We start from the raw sequence: 22020 nt of genomic DNA, 5'->3' as shown, positions 1-22020 counted from the left end.
ACATAATTTAAAAAAAAAAAACTTTACACCTTTAGTAGAACTTTACACCTTTAGTAAAAAGTCAGCACGTATTTTTGGCTCGAAGTCTCTCTAGTGTTTTCTGTAGAGGAACAAAAATAAAATGCAGTTAACAGTATACCCTAGACGTGGAAAAATAACCTGTAGAGAACCTAGCTCACCTTATGAAATTCTTTTGCCCTTGCTCTGTTTTGGGCATATGCATCTTGCTTTGCTTTCTCTTCCCTTTGCTGTTTGACTTCAGCTAACTGACTGTATAATCTGTAAAAAGTTCACACAATTTAGGACGCACACCTTAGGAATGTAAATTACTATTCATACACACATACACACACCTCTACCTTAGGGCTCTTTGATGCATGAGGGCTTGTGCAGTCTTTCTGTCTTCAGGAAGTGACACTCTAACCTTCATCTTATTCACACCCTTCAGGCGACTCACAGCTGAGCCTGAGCAGAGAACAAGGGACTTGGCAAACATTGCAATATTGCAATGCTACATTCTCTTGTGAGAACTGATGCAGGTGGTGTGGAACATACCTATAGGTTTCTCCTTAACTATTTTGATTTGAGAATTTTCAGAAACACGAAATTTATTCTTTATTTCTTTCTGTCTCTGGGAGGATCTCTCCAAAAATGGCTTTTTCCTCTTTAAAAATGCTTCTTGTAAGCTCCCAGGAAGAGCTGTGATGATTGGAGGGGTTTCTGTTTTAAAAAAAAAGATTGTGGGCAATGTGGACACTGGAACTGAATAGGGAACTCCCGCTGGCCCCTCTGTTAACACTAAGCATCTCAGACCCCCTAAGGCATACCTGCACACAGGATTACTGGCTCCTCCACATGGTGTTCTGATAAATCTGGGTAATCTGAGGTTGCTGTACTCACCTAATTGCAAAAAAGTTGTAGATGAATTTAGCACTGTTCGCCTCATTGAACAGAATCACAAGCATATGTTCTAGACCTTTTAATAGTTTCAAACCCCTGGTTCCCTTTGGTAGACAAAGATGAGGTCTTAGGGGGAGGTAGATGAGTGCCTACTCTTAATCCCATGTCCAACAGACTTTATTTAGCTCCTATTCTACTGCCTTCACTGGTTTGTGCGGTTTCTTATATCTAAACTGCAGAACTGAGTTTTCTGGCAAAGTTTTTAATAAATGGCTTTATTATTAAGATGCTTTACCTGAGCAGCCTACTCTAGCCAAAAGCTATTCATCCCCGATTCCTGTCTAGTTCTTCATTCTGCTCTACTTAGTGATCCTGGAAATAAGTACTAGGTGTGAATTCTCTTCTAATCCAGCATCAAGTCCTGCCACAGGGACTTCTCTGTAAGAGGGAAAATTAATAGACAAATAGGTGATGACTTGAACTTTTTTAGTTTCCAGCTGCAGGTCTGTAATCAGTGAATTCAGAATCCTTACTAATTAGAATTCAGTTTCCTGGAGAATTCCTTTCAAGGACTACCTTCTAAGAAATGAGGTGAGCCTGCCAGGAATGGTTTGCTTACAGTGGAAAAAGTATAAGGAACCTGCATCTAATAGAACTTAACTATTTTAGTGTTAGAAAGCTTTATAACTTAAAATAACATCCTCAATTTTTCAGGTGATAGCACTCCTTCTGTATCTCCCTCTGGTCCTTAACCTATCTTCCAGAGCTCTGCAGCCTTAGAACATTTTTGGAACAAATTCATCTTTTATTGAATCCATTCATTCATGAGTCCCAACCCTTCCAAGTTCTAATGAGATGTGGTCTATAGCATCGTAAGATAAATGTCTTTAGGACTATTATTAAGTGGCACAGAACAGTGCTATTGGGCAGTTTAAGAGCCTGTCCCTTTTCCTGTTCACTTTGTAGTTGATTGCATTTGCACCTAATAAGGGAAAGATACTGTCTGCAAGCAAGAATGTAAAAAATGCCATGTGGAAAAAACTTGTTTCCTTATTCTCAGCTATAGGTTGCTGTATAAATGAGGTGTGTTCATATTAAAAGGGGCTATAAAATTTACCTGAGAATTGCTTTTTGTCTCATTTCCTTCCTTTTCTTCAAGGGTTAAGTTTGCAAAATCCATTTCAGCAATACTGATATCACTGGTGCTTACTAATGTAAGCTCTGGTTCTTCCATTATACCATGGCCAGACTCTGTCTCCTGTGCAATAAAATTCAAAAGGAAACTGTATCCAAAAACTGCCTTAAGACATTAGAAATGAAAAAATACAGGTTACAGAGGAAGGTCTCTGTGAAGACAAAGGTGGTGCCTCCCCCACCCCCCTTTTAGAAATAATTAAGACTTTGGGGATAGGTACAATGATTAATTGTATGAATAACTCTTATAAGCCCAAATGCTTACTGTAGGGCTATGCAGATACTACAAATGCAGATTGGTGGGGCTCTGCAGAACCTGTGAGGGTAACCTATCTAATGAGAGCAGTAGCTGGTGGGCTGCAGCCACACAGAGGCCACTGCTGCAAAACTAAATTTTTAGAGGGAATTTAATTACTGAACAAAAACTGCAAAAAGGGCACCTCTGTGGCCTAGAGGTCACTCTTGTTGGTCTCAATATAATTTCTATCCTCTGTTTATCTGTGGAAGGGCAAACAATACTAGAAGGTAAAAAGCATATTCAGGCGACTAGTTGAAACCAAGCACATTAATACAATGCAGTGCAAAGAGGCTGAAGCACAGGCCAAGCTGCTTGAAGATGGATGTGTCAACTGGGAGCAGACCTTTTGTTGGAGATTTCCAATGGTTACAAGAGTGACTGTCTCAGGAGTGTTAACAAGTTGCTTTATTGCTTCCCTTGAATTTTGTTTCAAAAGTCTTTCCTGGAAATGAATTTATTTACATACAACAGATTTCACTTACCCACACTGGAATAGAGCTCTGTAATGATCCAGAACTTAAAGCAAGCTCTGATTGTGCTACTTGAGAAAGATTTTTGATTTTTGGAGTTTCTGCCTTAGTTGAGTTCTCAAAATATTTTTCATTCTGAATAGAATATGGTGCCTGGACTGAAGTTCCCATCTCCACTGTTCTGTAGGGAGAATCAATTTCTTCCACATGTGATTTTATATTTAAAACCTCATGGGTTTCATTTTTGTTTCCACTGAATCCCTGACTTTCTAACATTGTATCAATCCCTCTTTCTGATAGTTCTTCAAAACCCAGTCTTTCTTTTCTGCCTTCTGGTTGGGTTTTTATTGAGCACTCACTAGAGGTAGACCCACATGGAGTGCTATGCTGTTGACTTAAGGGAAGAAATACATTAACTTCATCAGAGGAACTGAAGACTGAATTCTGCACATTTCCTACAGAAGGCTGGAAATGAACACTTTTTTTCTTATTTTGCATTATTTCAGAGTAGTGATTTTCCATGCCTTGGGAAGAATCTCTTGCTTCAATGCTAAAAATAACTGGTAGATCAGCATGCTGACTCCCCTCCTGTGAGGAAAATTCTGGCAGAAGCTGTTGAAAAGATTGTTCAGATCCTGCAAGAAATAATCATAATTACAGGATGTGAAATCTGGATACAGATACAATCTCTGATAGTTGACTAAATTGCAAGTAATGAAATAAGATTACTTCCTACAATTTGAGGAGTGAAAGCTGATGTATGTATACATGAATAAAAAACTAAGAGGATGGTCATAGTGATTTTTCAAATAACTACCGCTCCCACCATGTATCTTCTAGTCTAATAAAGAAAATATGGTTATTAGATATGATGAGGATTCTTCCCTAAGAATTTTGATTTTAATAATAGAACTTAAACTAAAATGTACATGTTTCAAAAAATATGTACATATATGTGTGTATATATAAAATTGGTACAAGAAGTTTTAGAAGGATACTTAAAACTTAACCATAAGGGTTGAGGTAAGGAAGTTGAGTAACAAGAGGCAGCACTTTTTATTTTATCAAGTTCAGAACTGTAAGATGCAAACAGCATTATTATTTCTGTTATTGAGATGAATACACAAACAGAAGTTATAACACTGGAGATGGGTGAGGACAGGAGCAGAGACACACCAGGAGCTGCTAGGCACAATTTCCAAGGAAAATAGATTATAAACTTAATCATACCCTCAGTATTTTCTGTAGCAAAAATCTGAGCTGCAGCATGAGCCAAGTGAGGATCAGGCTGCTGGTTCAAGCTTATATTAGAAGAATTTAGGCTGGTTCTCCTCAGTGCTGTAAAGGAAACAGTACTTTTGGATGATAGAACAGCACGGTGGCTTTCACATGAAGAATCTGAGTTCTGACGGAAAAACAATAGAGAATATGGATTATGTATTATCAATTGAGTCAATAATCCTGTTCCTATGATACCTTAATAACCACATAACTTTGACAATAATTTGCTATTTAAACCCAATTATTCCATTTCAGTTAATATGAAAGACACAAAAAAATTATTTAGGGGTGTGGGTGGCTCATTTGGTTAAGTGCCTTCAGCTCAGGTCATGATCCTGGGGTCCTGGGATCGAGGCATCAGACTCAATGCTCAGCAAGCAATCTGCCTTTTCCTCTGCCCCTTCCCTTGGGCTCCTGCTCTCTCTCAAATCTTTAAAAATATATAGATATAGATAAATTTTAAAAATTAAAGATTATTTAGAAAACAAACTGCAAATTAATCAGATAGTTTAAAATATGAGGAGATCATTTTTGAAAAGCAGGAACTATTAAGTACGACAGCCTGAGATGTTAGGCTACGGAAGCAGAAAGACCCAGGTTTGAATATCAGCTGTCTGATACAGGAAGAGGCTTTAAATTTCATAAAATTAATAATAATAAAAATGTTCTCAAGCCTTTTATGGATTATACTCCTTGTATACGGAGATACAATGAGCCTGTAAGCTGCTGGAGATACGGCTTACAGGATAAAATTCTAGTACAGCTGGTTTTCAATCTTGGCTCCACATTAGAATTGCTTGGGGAGCTTAAAAAAAATTCCTGATAACCTAGGCACTCCTAGAGACTTTGATTTTTTTTTTTAAGATTTTATTTATTTATTCGTTAGAGACAGAGAGAGGGAGGGGCAGAGACACAGGCAGAGGGAGAAGCAAGCTCCATGCAGGGAGCCCAACGTGGGACTCGATCTTGGGTCTCCAGCATCACACCCTGGGCTGAAGGCGGTGCTAAACCTTCTCGGGCTGCCCGAGACTCTGATTTAACTGGCCTGGGTACAGCCTGGGCACAGCCTGGACATTTGGAGTTTTAAAAGCTTTCCACATGATTCTAATCAGCAGCTAAGGTTAAGAACCATTGTTCTGTTCTAACAGAAGGAAAGATAAAGTATTTTTGGAAATTCACAGCAATGAAGCACCTACGTTAATATACCTGGTAAAAGTCTCTGCTGTCTTGAGAAATCCCAGAGTATGATGATGATATGTCAAAATCTGGATGTGGTTCTAAGGGTTTAAATAGCTGACGATGCAAATTTGGAAAAGTGTGTTCCAATTCTGGAAAGTCAAGGTCAACTGTTGTAATTTTGAGAAAAAAAGAAAAAATTTAATTTTAGGTAACTGCAATTTAACAAAATTACTTCTATATTTTTACTGCCAGCAGATCCTTTCAATTAAGTCCTATCATTACCCCCACATACAAAAAATGAGGCTGCTCTCAGTGACCAAAACCTTTGACAAAGTTTCCATTTTTACTAGCTCCAAAGTCTTATGAGGTTAATTAGAAGAAGCCATATGATCACTGCTTTGCTATAAGCTTTGTTATTCTTACTTATTTCATTTTAGGATCAATGATTTCAGAGGAGAATAAAAGAAGAAAAGTTCACTGTATAGGATGTTATAATAAGCCAGGAATTGTGCTTCATGTGTATTATCTCATTTAATCTCCAACATCCCCCTTTTAACAGAAGATGGAGTAAGTAACCTGCCCATGGTCCATGGTCTCACAGATAATCAATGATCAAACTAGAGCCTCAAGGTCTGATCTGTGAACTCTTATTCTCTATTGGCAATACTGCCTTGGTTGTCAGAGTTAAGTTTGCACTGGTAGAGGAAGATTTTTCTCATCTCTTCTACAGGTTCTTCAGTCTAATTGGTTCCAGATCCCCTCTCTCACAAATGCCCTCAACTGTCTTCCACTTTCTATGTCATAATTGCTGCAGCAGTCCATAAAAACACGAAGCTCAAACACTCTTTAGAACTAAAAGGATGGAAAGTTATACAAAAGTACTGTTCAAAATAATTTTAGCCCACAGGTCTGTTTTTTCAGTCATCAAATTTGCTTCATTTATGTGCTTGTCCATCATCTGCTGCATGTGTGTCTTACCAGATGTAAATTTTTCCAATGCAGGCAGCACAGGTTGATGAACTTCCCCAGAGTCCTGCCGTTGATAAATAACTTGTGATGAGGGAACTACAGAACTTAAAATATTGGTTTCCTTTTCTTTACCAGTGGCAGATTCTTGTTCCCTGTGGTCCACATGCTCTGAAAATGACCCTGAAAATTCAGTTTAATGAAAATACTTAATGGCTGGGCACAAGGTTCCTTAGAGACACACTTTGGCAGAGAGGCAGAGCCAAGATACACTGACGAGGGATCAGAGGAACTAAGAAATCTGCTCAGAAAGATTCCCACTGAATGGGAAAAGGGTGACAATAGCAGATAATTTTCAAAATGTTGCTGGAAATCCACAGAGCATCTCTGTGGGTCTACAGGCCTGTGACGTGCAGTCATGTTTGCGGAGTATCATACTGTCCACTATTCTCTCAGGCATGAACAATTTATTTCTGAGATTTAAAGAAACAATTTTTCAGCATACTGTGACAAGCTCTCAGTGTTTGCTCACCACTGTATTGACCTCAGCTGATGCTGGCCTTTCAATTTATTTACAAGCATGCTGATGTTATTACCTGGATCTGTAAGGCTCAGATCTGTGTTCTCATAACTTAAAAAGCTTCCAGTAGAAATAGTTATTGACAATAATGGCTCATGATAAATCTCTTCTGTTTCAGCCTAAAAATGAAGAGGAACGTTACACCACAATGTAGAAAGTAATAGCTAGAAAAAACCCAAATCAGCGACGTTAGTAATGATTAACTCTGAGCTCAGATCAAGTGTAGAAACCTTCATAGTTGTAAAGATCAGTAGTAAAACCTTTTCATCATTGCTCAGAAATCTACACACAGATTCCCTCCCCACCCCCCAATCTCATTCATCAAGTCCTCAGTTATACACGGTCACCTTTAAACACACACACACACACACACACACACACGCATGCACGTACACACATACACACCTCCGGACATAAGCCCTTATTGTTCTAAATTACTTTTGCTTCTCAGAACTAGAGAGATCATGCATCAGGTAGACTGGAAGGTCTTCTGATGCTCAGATTTGGCTATTTTCATCATTGATCCACTTCAGTAAGAGCAGATCTCAGAGAACACAGACTTCAATATTTCACAACTTCTATAAACTAAAACATGAAACCAAACAGCTCTAACCACGGAGTACACATTAAGACACTACTAACATTATCTGGCTTCACAGGTGGACTCAGATATGTATGTTCTTCCTCTACAGCATAACTTAATACAGCATGATTCTCAGCCACAGTCTCCTTGACCTTGACTGAAATTGGAGGGAGAGGAGAAGAGTTTAGATTATTACAAGTCAAATTCCTAGCACCAGAGGGTATCATTTCTATTTTCTTTCATATTTTGCTTTGTAGAATTGCCTTATCCTAGATCAAAAAAGAAACAAAAACATTCATTTTATTATTCATTAAAATGTCCTAGTCAGCACAATATGCTTTTCCCTGGAAAAACTGTACTTATTACTCTACAAATAGAAAATTACCAGTGTGATGGGAAATGCTTTTGCTATTAAGTGAAGCAAGAATATTCTACTAATACAATGTGATCTCAAAGTTGAGTAAAATGCATATAAAAAAAGACCAAAAACCACAATATATAAAAATTATTTTGTCTCACTTAATAATAATTCAGGTATCTGAGTTAATTTTTCCCTTACTCCAAGAGCCAACATTTATGAGAGAAAGCTGGTCAAAGTGTATAGTTATCTGTGGCTCTGAGACAGAATAAAATTAAAACTGTGCCACCAAACATATAAACTAAAAACATGTGTCTCATTATCACCATGACTTTATTAAGAGATATCACACACATTAGAAGTATGTTTTTTAAATGTTTTTGTAAGAAATGTTTTTTTCAAAGATAGCCCAGGACACACACATCATGTACCTGTATTTATAAAATAATTTCTATATTATGGATAATGAGGCAGAAATAAAAGTAATACTGAATATTATAATAAGTACAACTTGTTTTTAAACACTTTTTTTTTACTATCTTCTTTTTCATTAAAAATATATTATTCTGAGCTGATATAACCAATAAACTGTTACTTGGTTTCTTCTATACATGCTAAAATTTTCAGTAAAGAAACTAAGATAAGGTGCAATTTTACAGTAGTTATTTTTTATTAGGCAGTTCATTCCAAAAGCTAGTTGGGAGATAAGAAGCTAATCTGGGGTTTATCAATGCATAATCATAACTATACTGTTATCTGTAACAGATACCCTCCCAGGGGGAGGATTTGGGTAGAGTAAGAGGTGAAAAATAAAAATGAGAAAGGAATAAGGTCAGAGTTATTTAAAACGTTGCAGAATTCAGTGCAGAGGTTGCTGAAAGAGAAACAAGTATCACCGGTATGAGATTACTGAAAAAGGGAAGCAGTGTCATGAAAGCAAAGCCTTGAACAGCCACCTTCCTATGATATTCAAGAATTTTCTGCTTTCCTTCAGAAGCAAAGCACCATTTCCTGCCTTCTTACAAAAGCAAAGGGTACAGAGCTTGAATTTAGTGATACCACCTTTATAAAGCTACTAAGAAATCAAGGTGAGGTAAGGAGGACCTGAATAAGGAGGAAGGAAGGGAACAGAGAAGTAACAAAGCTGATACCCTCCTTTTAAATACAGAGATAATATGAATGTAGGGATGATTATAAGAAAGAGAAAAGCAGCCTGAGAGCTAGGAGCTGACCTGTCCTTGGTGTTCTCCCATTAAACATGAAAATTTCACAGAATACCAATACCTAAAAGGTTATTTTATGACCATAATGGATCAAGATGGAAATCAGGCTACCAGTACTCATGTCTGATTATAGACAAAACGATGAGTATTATCACAAAAATGACCAAGCATCTCCTTATCCTGGCCTGAACTGAGACAGAAAGTTTAATATTTATATATTTTTAATATGTCAAATATAATTAAGGATAATAATTTTCAAAAAAGATTATTTATTTGAGAGAAAGAGAAAGTGAGAGAGAATTCCAAGCAGATTCTGTGCTAAGCAGGGAGTACAATGCAGGGCTTGATCCCATGACCCCAAAATCATGACCTGAGCCCAAACCAAGAGTTGAACGCTTTATTTTTTTTTATATTATTTTTTTAAAAGATTTTATTTATTTATTCATGAGAGACAAACACACACACACACACAGAGAGAGGTTAAGAGAGAGAGGCAGAGATACAGGCAGAGGGAGAAGCAGGCTCCATGTAGGGAGCCTGACGTGGGACTCGATCCTGGGACTCCAGGATCACGCCCTGGGCTGAAGGCGGTGCTAAACCGCTGAGCCACCTGGGCTGCCCCAAGAGTTGAATGCTTAACTGACTGGACCACCCAGGCACCCAAAGAATGATAATTTATAATAAAAGCAGTATGTACTCATTAGGATTTCAGAAAGCACCAAAAGTTAGAAAGAAGGAAGATTCCTTCTTTTCCTACCATTCATAACCAACCACTTATTGCACTTTGGTGTTTTTCTTGCCTTTTTTGGTAAGAGTAATGGCTGCTTCTTTACCAGTTATAGCTTTCATAAAGTTCACTCCGTTATTCCTACCTCCTGGATAATTCCAGTAATGGAACTGCCCCTGTTCCATTACTCATAAGCAATGCCCCACCTCCTCGAAGCCTCCCCCAAATCACCTAATACAAGCCCAAATCTTCTAATACCTGTACCAAGACACTTCAGAGCTCCCTGTCCCAAGCATTCTACCTCACTGCAACAAGTCAGAACACTCAGCTTTGTTCAACTATAGGTATGTTCCTATCCCCTTTAGCTAGTAGACAACGACAGGTAGAGTAAAAAGGAAATAAAGGTATTCATTGGCTAAATCTAAAAGAAAGTTAACAGTTTTATTTTAAAATGTTGGCTCTCTCATCTCTCATTCTATTGAACTATAGTGACAGCTAAAATAAACTCTGGTTAGAAAAGATAACTACTTAAGATACCTTGGAACTAATGCAGCAGTATGAACTAGAACTACGCTTTGTAGGGTAAGCAATATTACACATAAAAAACAGTTTTACACATGCAGAAATTCAAAGAGATTAAAAAATTAATACTGGTTGTGCTTGGGAGGCAGGATTAAGTGATTTAACATTTTTTCCCTTATAACTCTTTTCCAAATATTTTAAACACAAAGCATGCCATTTAGAATGCCACAGAATATTTTAAAGATTATTCACCATTTCTTATTACAAATTACACTATAATAAATATCTTTTGTCTACATCTCCTTGCACACAGCAAATCTACTTCCTATTTCTCTCACCTGCTTCACTGGGGTCATCACCACAGATGTTCTCCTGGGCAATTGGGTAAAGACAACCAAATGCATCACAGTCCAGTGCGCTGCCAAAGAAACTTTGTTCTCGGCTTATTGAGACCCTTAGGGGGTCCCTGTCTTGATAAAAATCTGGTTTACCTGGGAGGAAGAAAAGATGGACTCATTAGATTTTCACTTATGTTTCTAGAGTTAGTTCAAATGAAAATAGCAATTTAGATCACAGGTAAAAATCTATGTAGCAAGAAAAATAATAACCACTTATCTTTCACTCAGGCCTTTAAATTATTTCATTTTGATTTTACTAACTTTTTAATGATAGTCCCACTTCCAACACCAAATAATACTTCAGTATTGACCAAGCACTGGAAAAAAATGCCTGGAGAAGTCACTAACCATTAATAGTACTGTAAGGTATAATGTGTTCACACAATAAAGTAAAAAATAGCCAGAGCTAATCTGTGGTATAAGAAATCAAGGTAGAGGTTTATCCTGAGAGAATGGAGAGACAGGAATTAGGAGGACATGTCTGTGGAGTTCTCTAAGGTTTTAGTTCTTGACCCGAGTGGTGGCAACATGGGGATGGCTATTATAGTGGTAATCACTGAAATAGAACACTTAGGATTTGTACACCTCTCTGAATGGTATACTTTGATACAAAAATAATAACAAGTAAGGAAACAGGAGAGTGGAAGATACCCCAAAGTAGAAGCTAATCTACTGTGCAGAAAAACTTGGCAATTCAAATACCAGGTATTACATAAGGAAAGTGCACAACAGGGAATTGAAAACAGGGAGAATGTTTAGAAATATGTACGTGGAACACATCCATCCCATCTCCAAAGGTCCCTGTCCCTCAACATCATCCCTACAGGATACTAAAGGTTTATTTATTCTCTGGAGAAATGGAACCTAATACACTCTGAAAATTGGGGGCTTGGAACTGAAAGGAAGTAAGGGTGGGAGAAAGTGAAAATGCCATAAGGAAATCAGGGGTTCTCAAGTCTGCACCTCAACATAGCAACAGCCAGACTTGGATCAAGCTTGGGAGGATCTTTTCTTAAAGAAACTAAACTGTGAACTGACTCAAGGAAAAGAATCCCAGATACTAAATGGAGGGTACCCAATGAGAAACCCCCTTTCCTAATGAAATTCAGCAGGAAACAGGCCCCGCCCCTTACAGAATTTCTAATTCACCTTTAGCATCCCACTCAAATATGCAAGACATCAGAGAAATGCTCCTTAAAAATGGGAAACAAAAAAGGAACAAAAGAATTCAGACAAATGGAGAAATATAGGAACCCAAACAAAAAATATATATATTCAGGGTAGGTAATATGTTGTATCTGTGAGACAACAGCAGGATGCTATGAAAAAGAAAAAAAAAAAATCCCAAAACAGGAAAAGAGTAAGCTTTTAGAAAACACAATTTGATAGTCAAATTGAAAATGCGTAACTTGAAAAAAGTTGAGGAAATTCTTCCAGAATAAAAACCAAAAACAAAAGAAACTAGAGAAGAAAATCGGAGAATCAATATAGATCCGTGTCTTTTTTTTTTTTTTTAAGATTTTATTTATTTGAGAGAGAGGAGAGAAAATGAGCAGGGGGAGGGGCAGAGGGAGAACAAGAAGCAGACTCTCCACTGAGCAGGGAGCCCAACAAGGAGCTCCACCCCAGCACCCTGGGATCATGACCTGAGCTGAAGGCAGATGCTTTAACTGACTGGGCCACCAGGCTCCACCCAGCCACAGATCAGTGCCTTTCAACATGGCTTTATCATCAGCTGCCTAAGGAGTCTGTAGCCATTATTTTTGGTCTAAATGCCTCCTACCTCTATGAAACTTTAATAACCACAGATATACTGTTTATCTTTTTATGTATACCTGTGCTTTAATATGTAAATAAAGACTTTTTCACCTCCCCAAGAACTGACATAGGTCCCCCAATTTTAACGGGAAGATGTTTCAGAGAAACTGTTGTGATCTCACCTTCTATTAGAGGTATGTGATAGAAGTATTAGTGTGAGAAAACATCCAACAGAAACTTTAAGCTAATAAAAAAAGGAGAGAATTTACTATAGAAAAGAAGCTTTACAAAACAGAAAGAGTATTATAGTACACTAATTTTTTTCAGCAGTGAAAAATAATTACACATTAGCACGAGGGTAATTTAACTTGATTTTTTAAAACTCATTGCCAAGCACTAAGGTAAATATAAGAAACACATAAAAGACTGAAAAGTGGCTGGTAAGGTGCAGGGGTAATGGGTGGGGAGGGGCAGGAATAACCTTTTAGCACTGTTTGTCTTTTAAAACTACTTGCCTGTAATATTTTGACTAAAAGTTTTACTCAACTTGTGATAAGGGCTAGGATAAAAGCTCCAAAGGCTCATGAGAGGGACACTTGATCATTCAGGCCACGTTCACCAGAAAAGGGACACTGAACCTCGCTCTTAAGATCATGAAAGGCCTGGAAGGTGAAGCTGGAGACTGAGACTAAATGCAGACTTATTCCTCGAATCAAAGAGAAGACCAATGAAGAGTCTCAAACAGGGAGATGCAAAGGAGATTAAGGAGATTACTCTGAATGTACCATGGAGAAATTAGAGTACAGCTAGACTAGAAGCAGGAAGACTTGGGAAGCTATAGTAGCCACCCGAGAGAGAAATGATAGCCTGCATTAATGAGTAGGAGTGGCAACAAGCAGACAGATGCCAGAACTGTACAAGGAGAACTAAGAATTGGTGATTTTTATGGGGTGTCAGAGAGAGAAAGACAAGGGGAATGTCAAGATTTACATGTAATTGCTTGTCCCTGAAAAAAGGCTCAAGGATAAAGTGGTGGTGGTGAGCGAATATATAGCTTTTCCTTTTAGACAAGATGACATTTTTGCAATCTCAAACATGATTCAATAAATCATAGGAATCAATGCTGAGAATTTCCCAACGCATATTCTAAAGCAGGGAAAGGACTAATTCCCCTACAGCTGTGGTTTGCCAAAAAATGCAAAATAGGAGAAAAGCTATCAAAGCTGAGTAATAAATAAAATTATTATAACCTCCATAAGAAAGGGGACTGATTCTTAAGAGTTACTCTGAATCTACGTTTCTTAATTTTTTCAGTCAGAAACAAAGGCACAATATTTTATGGCGTAAGACCAAAGCAGCTGTTAATAATACACTTCTAGATACCTTTCTAGTGACAAAACTAATTCTCCCCCTTAAAAAAATTTGCTTTGGGGCAGTCCAGGTGGCTCAATGGTTTAGCGCCGCTTTCAGCCCAGGGCCTGATCCTGGAGACCTGGGATCAAGTCCCACGTCGGGCTCCTGCATGGACCCTGCTTCTCCCCCGGCCTGTGTCTCTGCCTATCTCTCTCTCTCTCTCTGTATCTCTCATGAATAAATACATAAATTCTTTAAAAAAATTGCTTTGATAAATTTGATGATTTACTTGAGTCTGAAACCTAAAAATAATTATGAAATTCAAATGGAGATATTTACTAAAGATCGCAGGGAAGAATTTTCCTAGATAACTACATTCAGGGAGAAGTACAGAGAAGAAATATTCCTGCTTATAGCTATCCTTAAAGCATAGTCATCCTATAAAAGATACAAGAGCAGTGAAGGTATTCAAGTTGAAAAGCAGGAAAGAAAATACAAAGTTCCTCCTAAAGAAACAGGTTTATTTGTAAATATTTTATTTATTAGAGAGCGAGAGAGAGAGAGAGAGTGAGTGTGTGTGTGTGAGTGTGTATGTGAACATGGTTGGGGAGGGCAGATAGGCGGCCTACAGAGAGTGTAGGAGAAGCAGGCTCCTTGCTGAGCAGAGAGCCTGACATGGGGCTGGATCCGGGACTCCAGGCAGATGCTTAACCTACTGAGCTACCCAGGTGCCCCAAGAAACAGGTTTAGGAGGCAGATATGAAAGGAAGTAGAGGGAAGCAAAAGTGTCAGAAGCAGAGGATACTGAAGAACTTTTGTCTACAGGAAACAGGTTTTCACTATTTATGAGAAACTAGTTACCTAATGTCACATTTAAGTCCAAAGTTTAAATACTATTCATGTAAACCATTTTTTTCTTTCCTGAATACTCACAGCCTGTTTCTTCAAGACAAAAAAATTTAACATCGTGAAAAAAACGTAGAAAAGTTACAAACTATTAAAAAATCCTGTTTTATCAAACCATATATTACCTAGTACAGAAGTTCTGCCACTTGCTGGTGATTCTACCTCTGGTATAGCACTAAGTTCATGTTGGTTCAAGTCCAATCCACATTTAACTTTTGCTACAGGGGGCTTTGAGGATCTCCTGCCCAGTTCTTTGTCCAGAAGCTCGCCTATCAAGTCAGTGACAAAGTTAGGCATAGTACAAATCTGTTAACATACTACAAACTTTTCCTCAGGCAGCAAGTTGTGGGAGGCGAAAGCAAAAAATAATCAGGATAGTTACAATAGTATGCAATTATCTTACCACTCTGCTTGGCACCACTCTCTCCTGAAAGCAGCTGATTATCACCAGAGTTGCTCCTACTTGCAGGACTAATGCTTCCCTGATCACCTTCTGCTAGGTCTTGGAGTTGAGGAAGCCACTCTCTGAGCTTCTGAGTTTCTATGTCATTTTCGGCTGTGGGCTTACTTATCTGAAAAAGTGGACAATTAAGGGTGGGGATGGCATAGGACAAGGATCATGTGAAGAATTCATTAGATGTGTATTGCTCTTCTTAAATTAGAACCTCAACCAAATAAACAGTTCCATCAATCACACTATTACAACTTTAGAGATTAAAAAATGAGAAATGCTTCTAATACTGAAAGTGATACTTCCATTGAAAAGTATAACCTTTCACAGGGATTGAACTTGAAAACTTAGCCTCCACTGTATCTTTCGGTAAGACATTAACTTGGGTACACCCCGTTTCCCCCGGCTTTTCTTTCCCCATTACTTTTCCATAAAAAGACCAGGAAATCCCTAGAACTTAAGTTCTCTGAGTTCAACTCAAGCTTCTCTTGAAAGCCAAAGGATTTACAGAATTTTATTTTGGCTAAATCTGAGATTTAGGAAGTGGGCCTTTTAAAATAAAATGGACACATTCATATTCAGGAGAATATATGCCTCTCCCGTACAATGAAACCATGAATGTCAATGTGACTGAGCCAGAGTCTTCTTATCAATTCAGTAACAAACAGCAGGTCTAACTGCCCATCAGTCTAAAATCATGCCAGTTGTTCAGAAAAGGTGGGTGATACTGTTACTTAAGGAAAAAGATGGGACTAATTTTGATTCAAATACAAACGTCAAGCAAGTGGTAACAGAAAGCACAAGATGTGCTATTTGCATAATAGAAATTCTGGTAACTAGTCATTTTGCAATTTCATTTTACGGTATGGTAAGCTCACAACCCCTTATAATAAAACTTCAAATGATAATCTATGTGAGGTTTTTTTTTTAAGATTTTATTTATTTATTCGACAGAGAGAGAGAGGGAGAGGAGAGAGAGAGAGAGAGAGAGAGAGAGAGTGAGTATGCACAAGCAGGCTACCCTGCTGAGCAGAGAGCCGATTTTGGGGCTCGACCCCAGGTCCCTGGGATCATGACTTGAGCCAAAGGAAGACACTTCACGGACTGAGCCACCCAGGTGCCTTGACAATCTATGTTTTCGATGGTGTTTGCATTTGGCTATGACAAACTACTGCTCAAAATCAGTTGAGCTTCAAGCAAGTATTAACCTTATAAACACAAGGTAAGGCAGACCAATTTTTATATTTTAATTTCCATTGTTTAAGGTAGAAAATTAAAGCAGTTAAGGTCAAACCACTTAGTCTCAATATTAAAAAAACAAACATCTAGTTTGTCTGAGTCATGTTACCTCCATTATTTAATTCCTAGGTATTTAAATTTAACACATACCTGACTGGATTTAAAGAACTCTTTCAAAGTCTCTTGATGTCTCTGTATCTGCTGCTGTAGTGCTGCTTGTCTCTGTACAAGCAATTCTTCTTGGGCTTTCTGGCTATACTGCAGAACTTTCTTCTGTAGATCCAACTGCTTCTGAAGCTCTATATTATCTTGCTGAGTTAAGACAGGTTGTGAAAGACACAGGAGTCTATCTTGAAATTTGGGGATCCCAGAATTGCTTGAGGGAGCTGCATGTTCACTCTTAGATGAATACAATTCACAATTGTTTTTAGATTTAACTTCAGCAAAAGGCAGTGGAATAAATGAATGGTCTCTTTCCATGGGTAAAAACAAAGAGGGAATAGCGTGCTCAGAAGATTCACTTTTAGTCAACTGTGTTTGTCTGTCTGACAGCAGTTCTTCCCCACTCTTCTCATTAGACTGTATCACTTCCCTCTGCAAATCCAATTGTGCTGTCAAAATATCTTGCTGAGGCAGAACAGTCTGTGATAAACTCGGAAGTCTATCCTGGGATATTGGGGTCTCAGGATGACTCGAGGGAACAGTATTGTTACTTCTGGCTGCAAGAGGCTTTTGGATTCTTTCAGAGTCAGCAACAGGCAGTGCTACCTGGGGTAATGATGAAGAGCCAGTCGGCTCAGATGATACCCTTTTCTCCAATTGACTTAGTCTTTGCATAATTAATTCTTCTTGGACTTCCTGTCTAGATCGAATAGTTTTCCTCTGTATCTCTAACTGCTGTTGAAGTACCTTCAAATCATCATGGTGAGGTTGGATAAAATGCTCAGAAGGTAACTCTTCCTCAAATTTATATTGGCTGGGCAAAACCAATTCTTTTTGGGTATTCTTGCCACACGGAAGGGCATTTCCTTTTGGATCCAAGTGTTCTTGTTGGAGTGCAATCAGGTAATCTCTTTGAGGTAAAACAGGCTGTGATAAACCTCTATCAGGTAATCTTGGTATCTCAGAATGTCTTGAGGAAGCTGTATTATCACTCTTAGTTGAACAAGGTTCTTGGATTCTTCCAGATTCACTAAGACGTAATGAAGCAAATGAATGCTGTACAACTGAGGGTAGGAAGGAAGAGGTGCCAACCTGCTCAGGAGATATTCCTTCCTTCCGTTTGTGCAAAAGTAATTCCTCCTGAGCTTCCTGTCTAGATTGAATGATAGCTTCTCTCTGTGTAGCTAACCTTTCTCCAAGCACCTTCAAATTGTCTTGTTGAGGCTGGATAAGTTGGGATAACCTCAAAAGCCTAGCCTGCAACTGTGGGATCTGAAGATGGCTTTTATTATCACTCTCTGTTGAACGAGGTTCCTGTGTTGTACCAGATTCAGCAGAAGGGAACGAAGTAAATGAAGGCTGTCCTAACTGGGGTCCGAATGAGGAGTCAGTTTGTTCCAAAGATATATTTCCTTGTGTGTTCTGGCTAAAATGAAGGGCCGCCTTCACTCTGTCTGGCCATTCTTGGTGTCCCTCCAAGCTATCTTGTAGAGGTCGAGTATGTGGTGAAAATCCCAGAAGTCTTTCCTGAAATCTCAGGATCTTTAAATGGCTTAAGGGAACTGTACCATCACTGTTGACTGACATGAATTCCTGGCATCTTTCAGACTCAGCTACCTGGGACAGGGATAAAGAGGTGCCAGTCTGTTCAGGAGAAATTATTTTTTCTAATTGATGTTGTTTGTGTACAAATTCCTGAGTTTCTTGTTCACCAAGCATTACCCTCTGCATGTGTGACTGTTCTTGAAGTGTCAAATTTTCTTGCTGTGGCAGGTTATGCTGTGGAAAACTATGAGAAACATTCTGAAATGCCGGGGTTACTGGATGACTGGAGGGAGTAACACTCTCCTTTTCAGATAAATAAAAGTTCTGAATTCTTCTAGGCTCAGTTTTAGCAGGAGTTTGTGAAGCAACTAAACGCTGAGCAACCACTGGTGAAAATAACGAACTCCTCTGTCCAGACTTACTGTTTCCCAAATCCCTTTGTCTATGCAAAAGCAATTCTGTCTTGGGTTCATGCCTAGCCTGAAGAGCATCCCTCTGTGTAGTCAACTGTTCTTGGAGCAACTTCAAACTATCATGCAAAGGTAGGAAATGCTGTAGGAAACTCAAAGACCCGTCCTGAGATTTTCGGTTTTCAGACTGGCTTGAGAGAAGTCCCTTCTCACTCTCGGATGAATACTGCTCCTGGATCTTTCCAGAATGAGTGCCAGCAGAAGGTAGTGAAGTAAATAGGTGCTGAGCTACCTGAGAAGGGAGAGAAGGGGGTTCAGTCTGTCCAGACCCTATTCTTCTACCCAGTTCACTCTGTTTATGTACATGTAATACTTCCTGGGCTTCTCGCCTAGCCTGAAGGCTATCCCTCTGAGTATTTAACTGTCCTTGGAGAAATGTAAAATCATCTTGCTGTGATAAGATCGGCTTTGAAAAACTCAAAAGCCTATCTGGAAGTTGTGGGACCCCAAAATGGCCTGCGGGAACTGCAGTATCACCCCTGTTTGGAGAAGATGCCTGGATTCTCCCTGATTCAGCTCTGGCAGAAGGCAGTGTAGCAAATGAATCCAGAGATCTTACTGGAAGGGATATAGAGAGGCCAGTCTGTCCTTCCAGTTCTTTCTGTTTGTACAAAAGCAATTGTTCCTGGGCTTCCAGTCTTGACTGAAGAACTTCCTTTTGAAGGTCTAACTGTTCTTGGAGAGCCTTCAAATTACCCTGCTGGGCTATAATACTCTCTGAAGATGGCAGGGACTTATCCTGCATTTGGCTGAATACAGAATGACTTATAGAAACGGTACTTTGCTTAGGCTGTTCCTGTGATTCCAAAGGCTGCTTGGCTAAAACATCTGAAGTGATTAATGTGTCTGTTGTTGTTTCTGCCTGTCTTTGTGGAAAGAGACTCTGTCTTGGAAACTGAAAATAATCTGGTTCTAATTCGGAGATCTGTGAGGATGGTATAGGTTGATATTTATTAGGACTCAACTTGGGTCTCTGATCTTGATCCCAATGCTCTGATGTAACAGTGGGTCTTTCAGGTTTCCGTGGTAATACTGATATAAGGGAATCAGTTATTGATGAAGTAGCTAACACGTACTTTCCTTTTAACATTGTCTGATATTCAAGTAATCGTTTCCTGGCTGTTTCAACAGATTGTCTATGAAACCTACCAAAAACAAACATAAAAAAACCATTATTCTTTCTTGATGGAAAAAATGCCCTATATTCTCAAGTGTCTATGCATTAAAATCAACAAACAGCAATTTAGGATTGGCCATTATCATGATGCAAAAGGAACAACATTCATAGTGATTTCTGGAAGATGCAGTCACACTCTGTATCATATATAAATTATATCCTAGCAATTACCTGTTTTGTTGTAAAAGCTGATGTTGATAGTTACGAATCATCTGTCTATGATTCTCTTCATCGGAATTTATAGCGCATGGTCCTGGAGCAATACCAACCTAAAAGACAAAGCTACTAATTAAAAGGCAAATCCAGAAACAAGTACTAAAGTATTTTGTACAAACTGAAGTTCTATAATTATAAACTTTTGTATAGCTTTATTTTTTTTTACAAGAAAGACTGGTACTTCCATTATTCAGAAATGAAGTGATCAGGCAGCCCCGGTGGCTCAGAGGTTTAGTGCCGCCTTCAGCCCGGGGCGTGATCCTGGAGATCTGGGATTGAGTCCCACGTAAGGTCCCTGCATGGAACCTGCTTCTCCCTCTGCCTGTGTCTCTGCCTCTCTCTTCTTCTGTTTTTCTCATGAATAAATAAATAAATAATCTTAAAAAAAAAAAGAAAAAAGAAAAAGAAATGAAGTGGGGATCCCTGGGTGGCGCAGTGGTTTGGCGCCTGCCTTTGGCCCAGGGCGCGATCCTGGAGACCCGGGATCGAATCCCACGTTGGGCTCCCGGTGCATGGAGCCTGCTTATCCCTCTGCCTGTGTCTCTGCCTCTCTCTCTCTCTCTCTGTGTGACTATCATAAATAAAAAAAAAAAAAAAAAAAAAAAAGAAAAAGAAATGAAGTGATCTACCATTCTCCTTTAGTGCCAGGTCAAAGAGCTCAACATACACATGACATAAATCACAGTCACATACACTGGCACCCTCCAGAAACTGAAAGATGAAAGCCATTAGATTTGTATAAGTTTATATATACATATAAACTTATACATATGTCTATCTATACAGATACAGTGTTACAGTGTATCTATACAGATACACACATACACACATACAGAAAAAAATTACCAAAGAGAAATTAGAAATACATTTTACTTTCCTGAATGCTATGACTGCTCATATTTTCGTATCCTCCGACAATCTATGTAGGGATGAGATTTCCTGTATCCTACCCCAGTCTGTTGCATTCTCCTTTTTTCTTCTTCCAGCTGAGCCCTGAAGTGATCAGTTTCTAATCGTAACTTCTGTTGTTCAATCTGTTCAAGTAACTCCAACTGCTTTTGCTTCTGCTCTTCTATTTCCATTATCTAAGTAAAAAAAAGTACTACCACTCTATTATCAGTAAACTCATACAAAGAAAAGTTTTTATGTATAACATTGAAAAGAAACAGATCTCTTCACCAAGAATGCCAGTTATCCGAGAAGGAGGTAGGAATGTTTTATGTTATTGCCACTACCAGAGAGAAGAAGAGGGTGAGATGGGAAAAGGGGAAAGGAGAAAAAGGGGCAGAAGGGGAAGGAGAAAACAAACACTGCTTCTTGTGAGAGCACAGTGAAACCTTGCTCAGCACTGAAGACCCCCACCTCCAGAGAAGCAGCAGATGATGCTCAGCCAAGTCCTATGCTCTCATCTTTAATTTTACAGAGTTCTCAGTAAGAAAAATTGACTGAATAAATTAACTCTCAAAGCCTTACAAATATTTTGACTTCTTAGGAATACCCATCAAGGGGTGCAGTTATCTAGAGGCCAAATAATACATGAGCAACATTCTGCATCTTCTGTCAGGTGTGAAACTGACAGGAAGACAATGGCACAGGGATGACACATAAACTATAGTATTATACACACACACACACACACACACACACACACACACACACAGATCCAACCAAGTATTAGAACATGTCAGAAGAGCTCCAAGTTTCGTGAGGACAGGATCGAGTCAGATTGGTTATGTGCTAAATCCAGCACCTAGTACAATCCCTAGAACATACATAACAACACATAAATATTTACTGAGTAAGTAGACCAAAGAGTGTATAAAAGTTTTATTAAGAGGAACACTTCTACAAGAGATAATGAAGAACGATCTTGTTTTTAAAATAAAAAAAATGTCTCAATCTGGTATTTTACCTATTTCTAATCAAGCAAGAGTGGCTACAGCTGAGTTCTTGTCTGCAACTTCCTTACTTTGCCTTACTCATAGGAGCCACTGAACTTAGACCATTTACAGTTCTGTATTATCTCTAGAACTACACTGTTAATAGTCACTAGCTGCATGTGAC

General features: G+C 38.6%; 1 protein-coding gene and 2 non-coding genes across 8 annotated transcripts in view; all 3 read right to left on the bottom strand.

Moving 5' to 3' along the window:
* Window position 1: 1 nt before the first annotated feature.
* Window positions 2-22020, bottom strand: part of CEP295 (centrosomal protein 295) — a 53284-nt gene continuing 31265 nt past the window's right edge. For 2 of the 6 annotated variants that reach the window (XM_055320614.1, XM_055320616.1), the window contains 18 exons: window positions 20907-21041; window positions 19912-20009; window positions 16537-19708; window positions 15100-15268; window positions 14822-14965; window positions 10620-10772; window positions 7511-7608; window positions 6885-6987; window positions 6301-6471; window positions 5350-5489; window positions 4093-4267; window positions 2875-3497; window positions 2018-2158; window positions 828-900; window positions 556-720; window positions 360-465; window positions 180-279; window positions 2-100 (listed from right to left, as the gene is read on the bottom strand). In XM_055320614.1, the coding sequence (XP_055176589.1) occupies window positions 62-100; window positions 180-279; window positions 360-465; window positions 556-720; window positions 828-900; window positions 2018-2158; window positions 2875-3497; window positions 4093-4267; window positions 5350-5489; window positions 6301-6471; window positions 6885-6987; window positions 7511-7608; window positions 10620-10772; window positions 14822-14965; window positions 15100-15268; window positions 16537-19708; window positions 19912-20009; window positions 20907-21041 (5805 nt within the window). In that variant the 3' untranslated portion in view covers window positions 2-61. Of the gene's footprint in view, window positions 101-179; window positions 280-359; window positions 466-537; window positions 721-827; window positions 901-2017; window positions 2159-2874; window positions 3498-4092; window positions 4268-5349; window positions 5490-6300; window positions 6472-6884; window positions 6988-7510; window positions 7609-10619; window positions 10773-14821; window positions 14966-15099; window positions 15269-16536; window positions 19709-19911; window positions 20010-20906; window positions 21042-22020 lie in introns of those variants that run through there. The other 4 variants (XR_008663853.1, XM_055320615.1, XR_008663855.1 and 1 more) reach the window with 4 other exon arrangements.
* On the bottom strand, window positions 7075-7144 carry LOC129506862 (small nucleolar RNA U2-30). The gene has a single exon (XR_008663889.1). It is a non-coding gene; the product is annotated as a small nucleolar RNA U2-30 (small nucleolar RNA).
* LOC129506863 (small nucleolar RNA U2-19) lies at window positions 7314-7393 on the bottom strand. The gene has a single exon (XR_008663890.1). It is a non-coding gene; the product is annotated as a small nucleolar RNA U2-19 (small nucleolar RNA).

Source organism: Nyctereutes procyonoides, unplaced genomic scaffold, assembly GCF_905146905.1.
Source record: "Nyctereutes procyonoides isolate TBG_1078 unplaced genomic scaffold, NYPRO_anot_genome, whole genome shotgun sequence".
NCBI lineage: Eukaryota > Metazoa > Chordata > Mammalia > Carnivora > Canidae > Nyctereutes > Nyctereutes procyonoides.
This window is presented reverse-complemented; position numbering and strand designations above follow the sequence as displayed.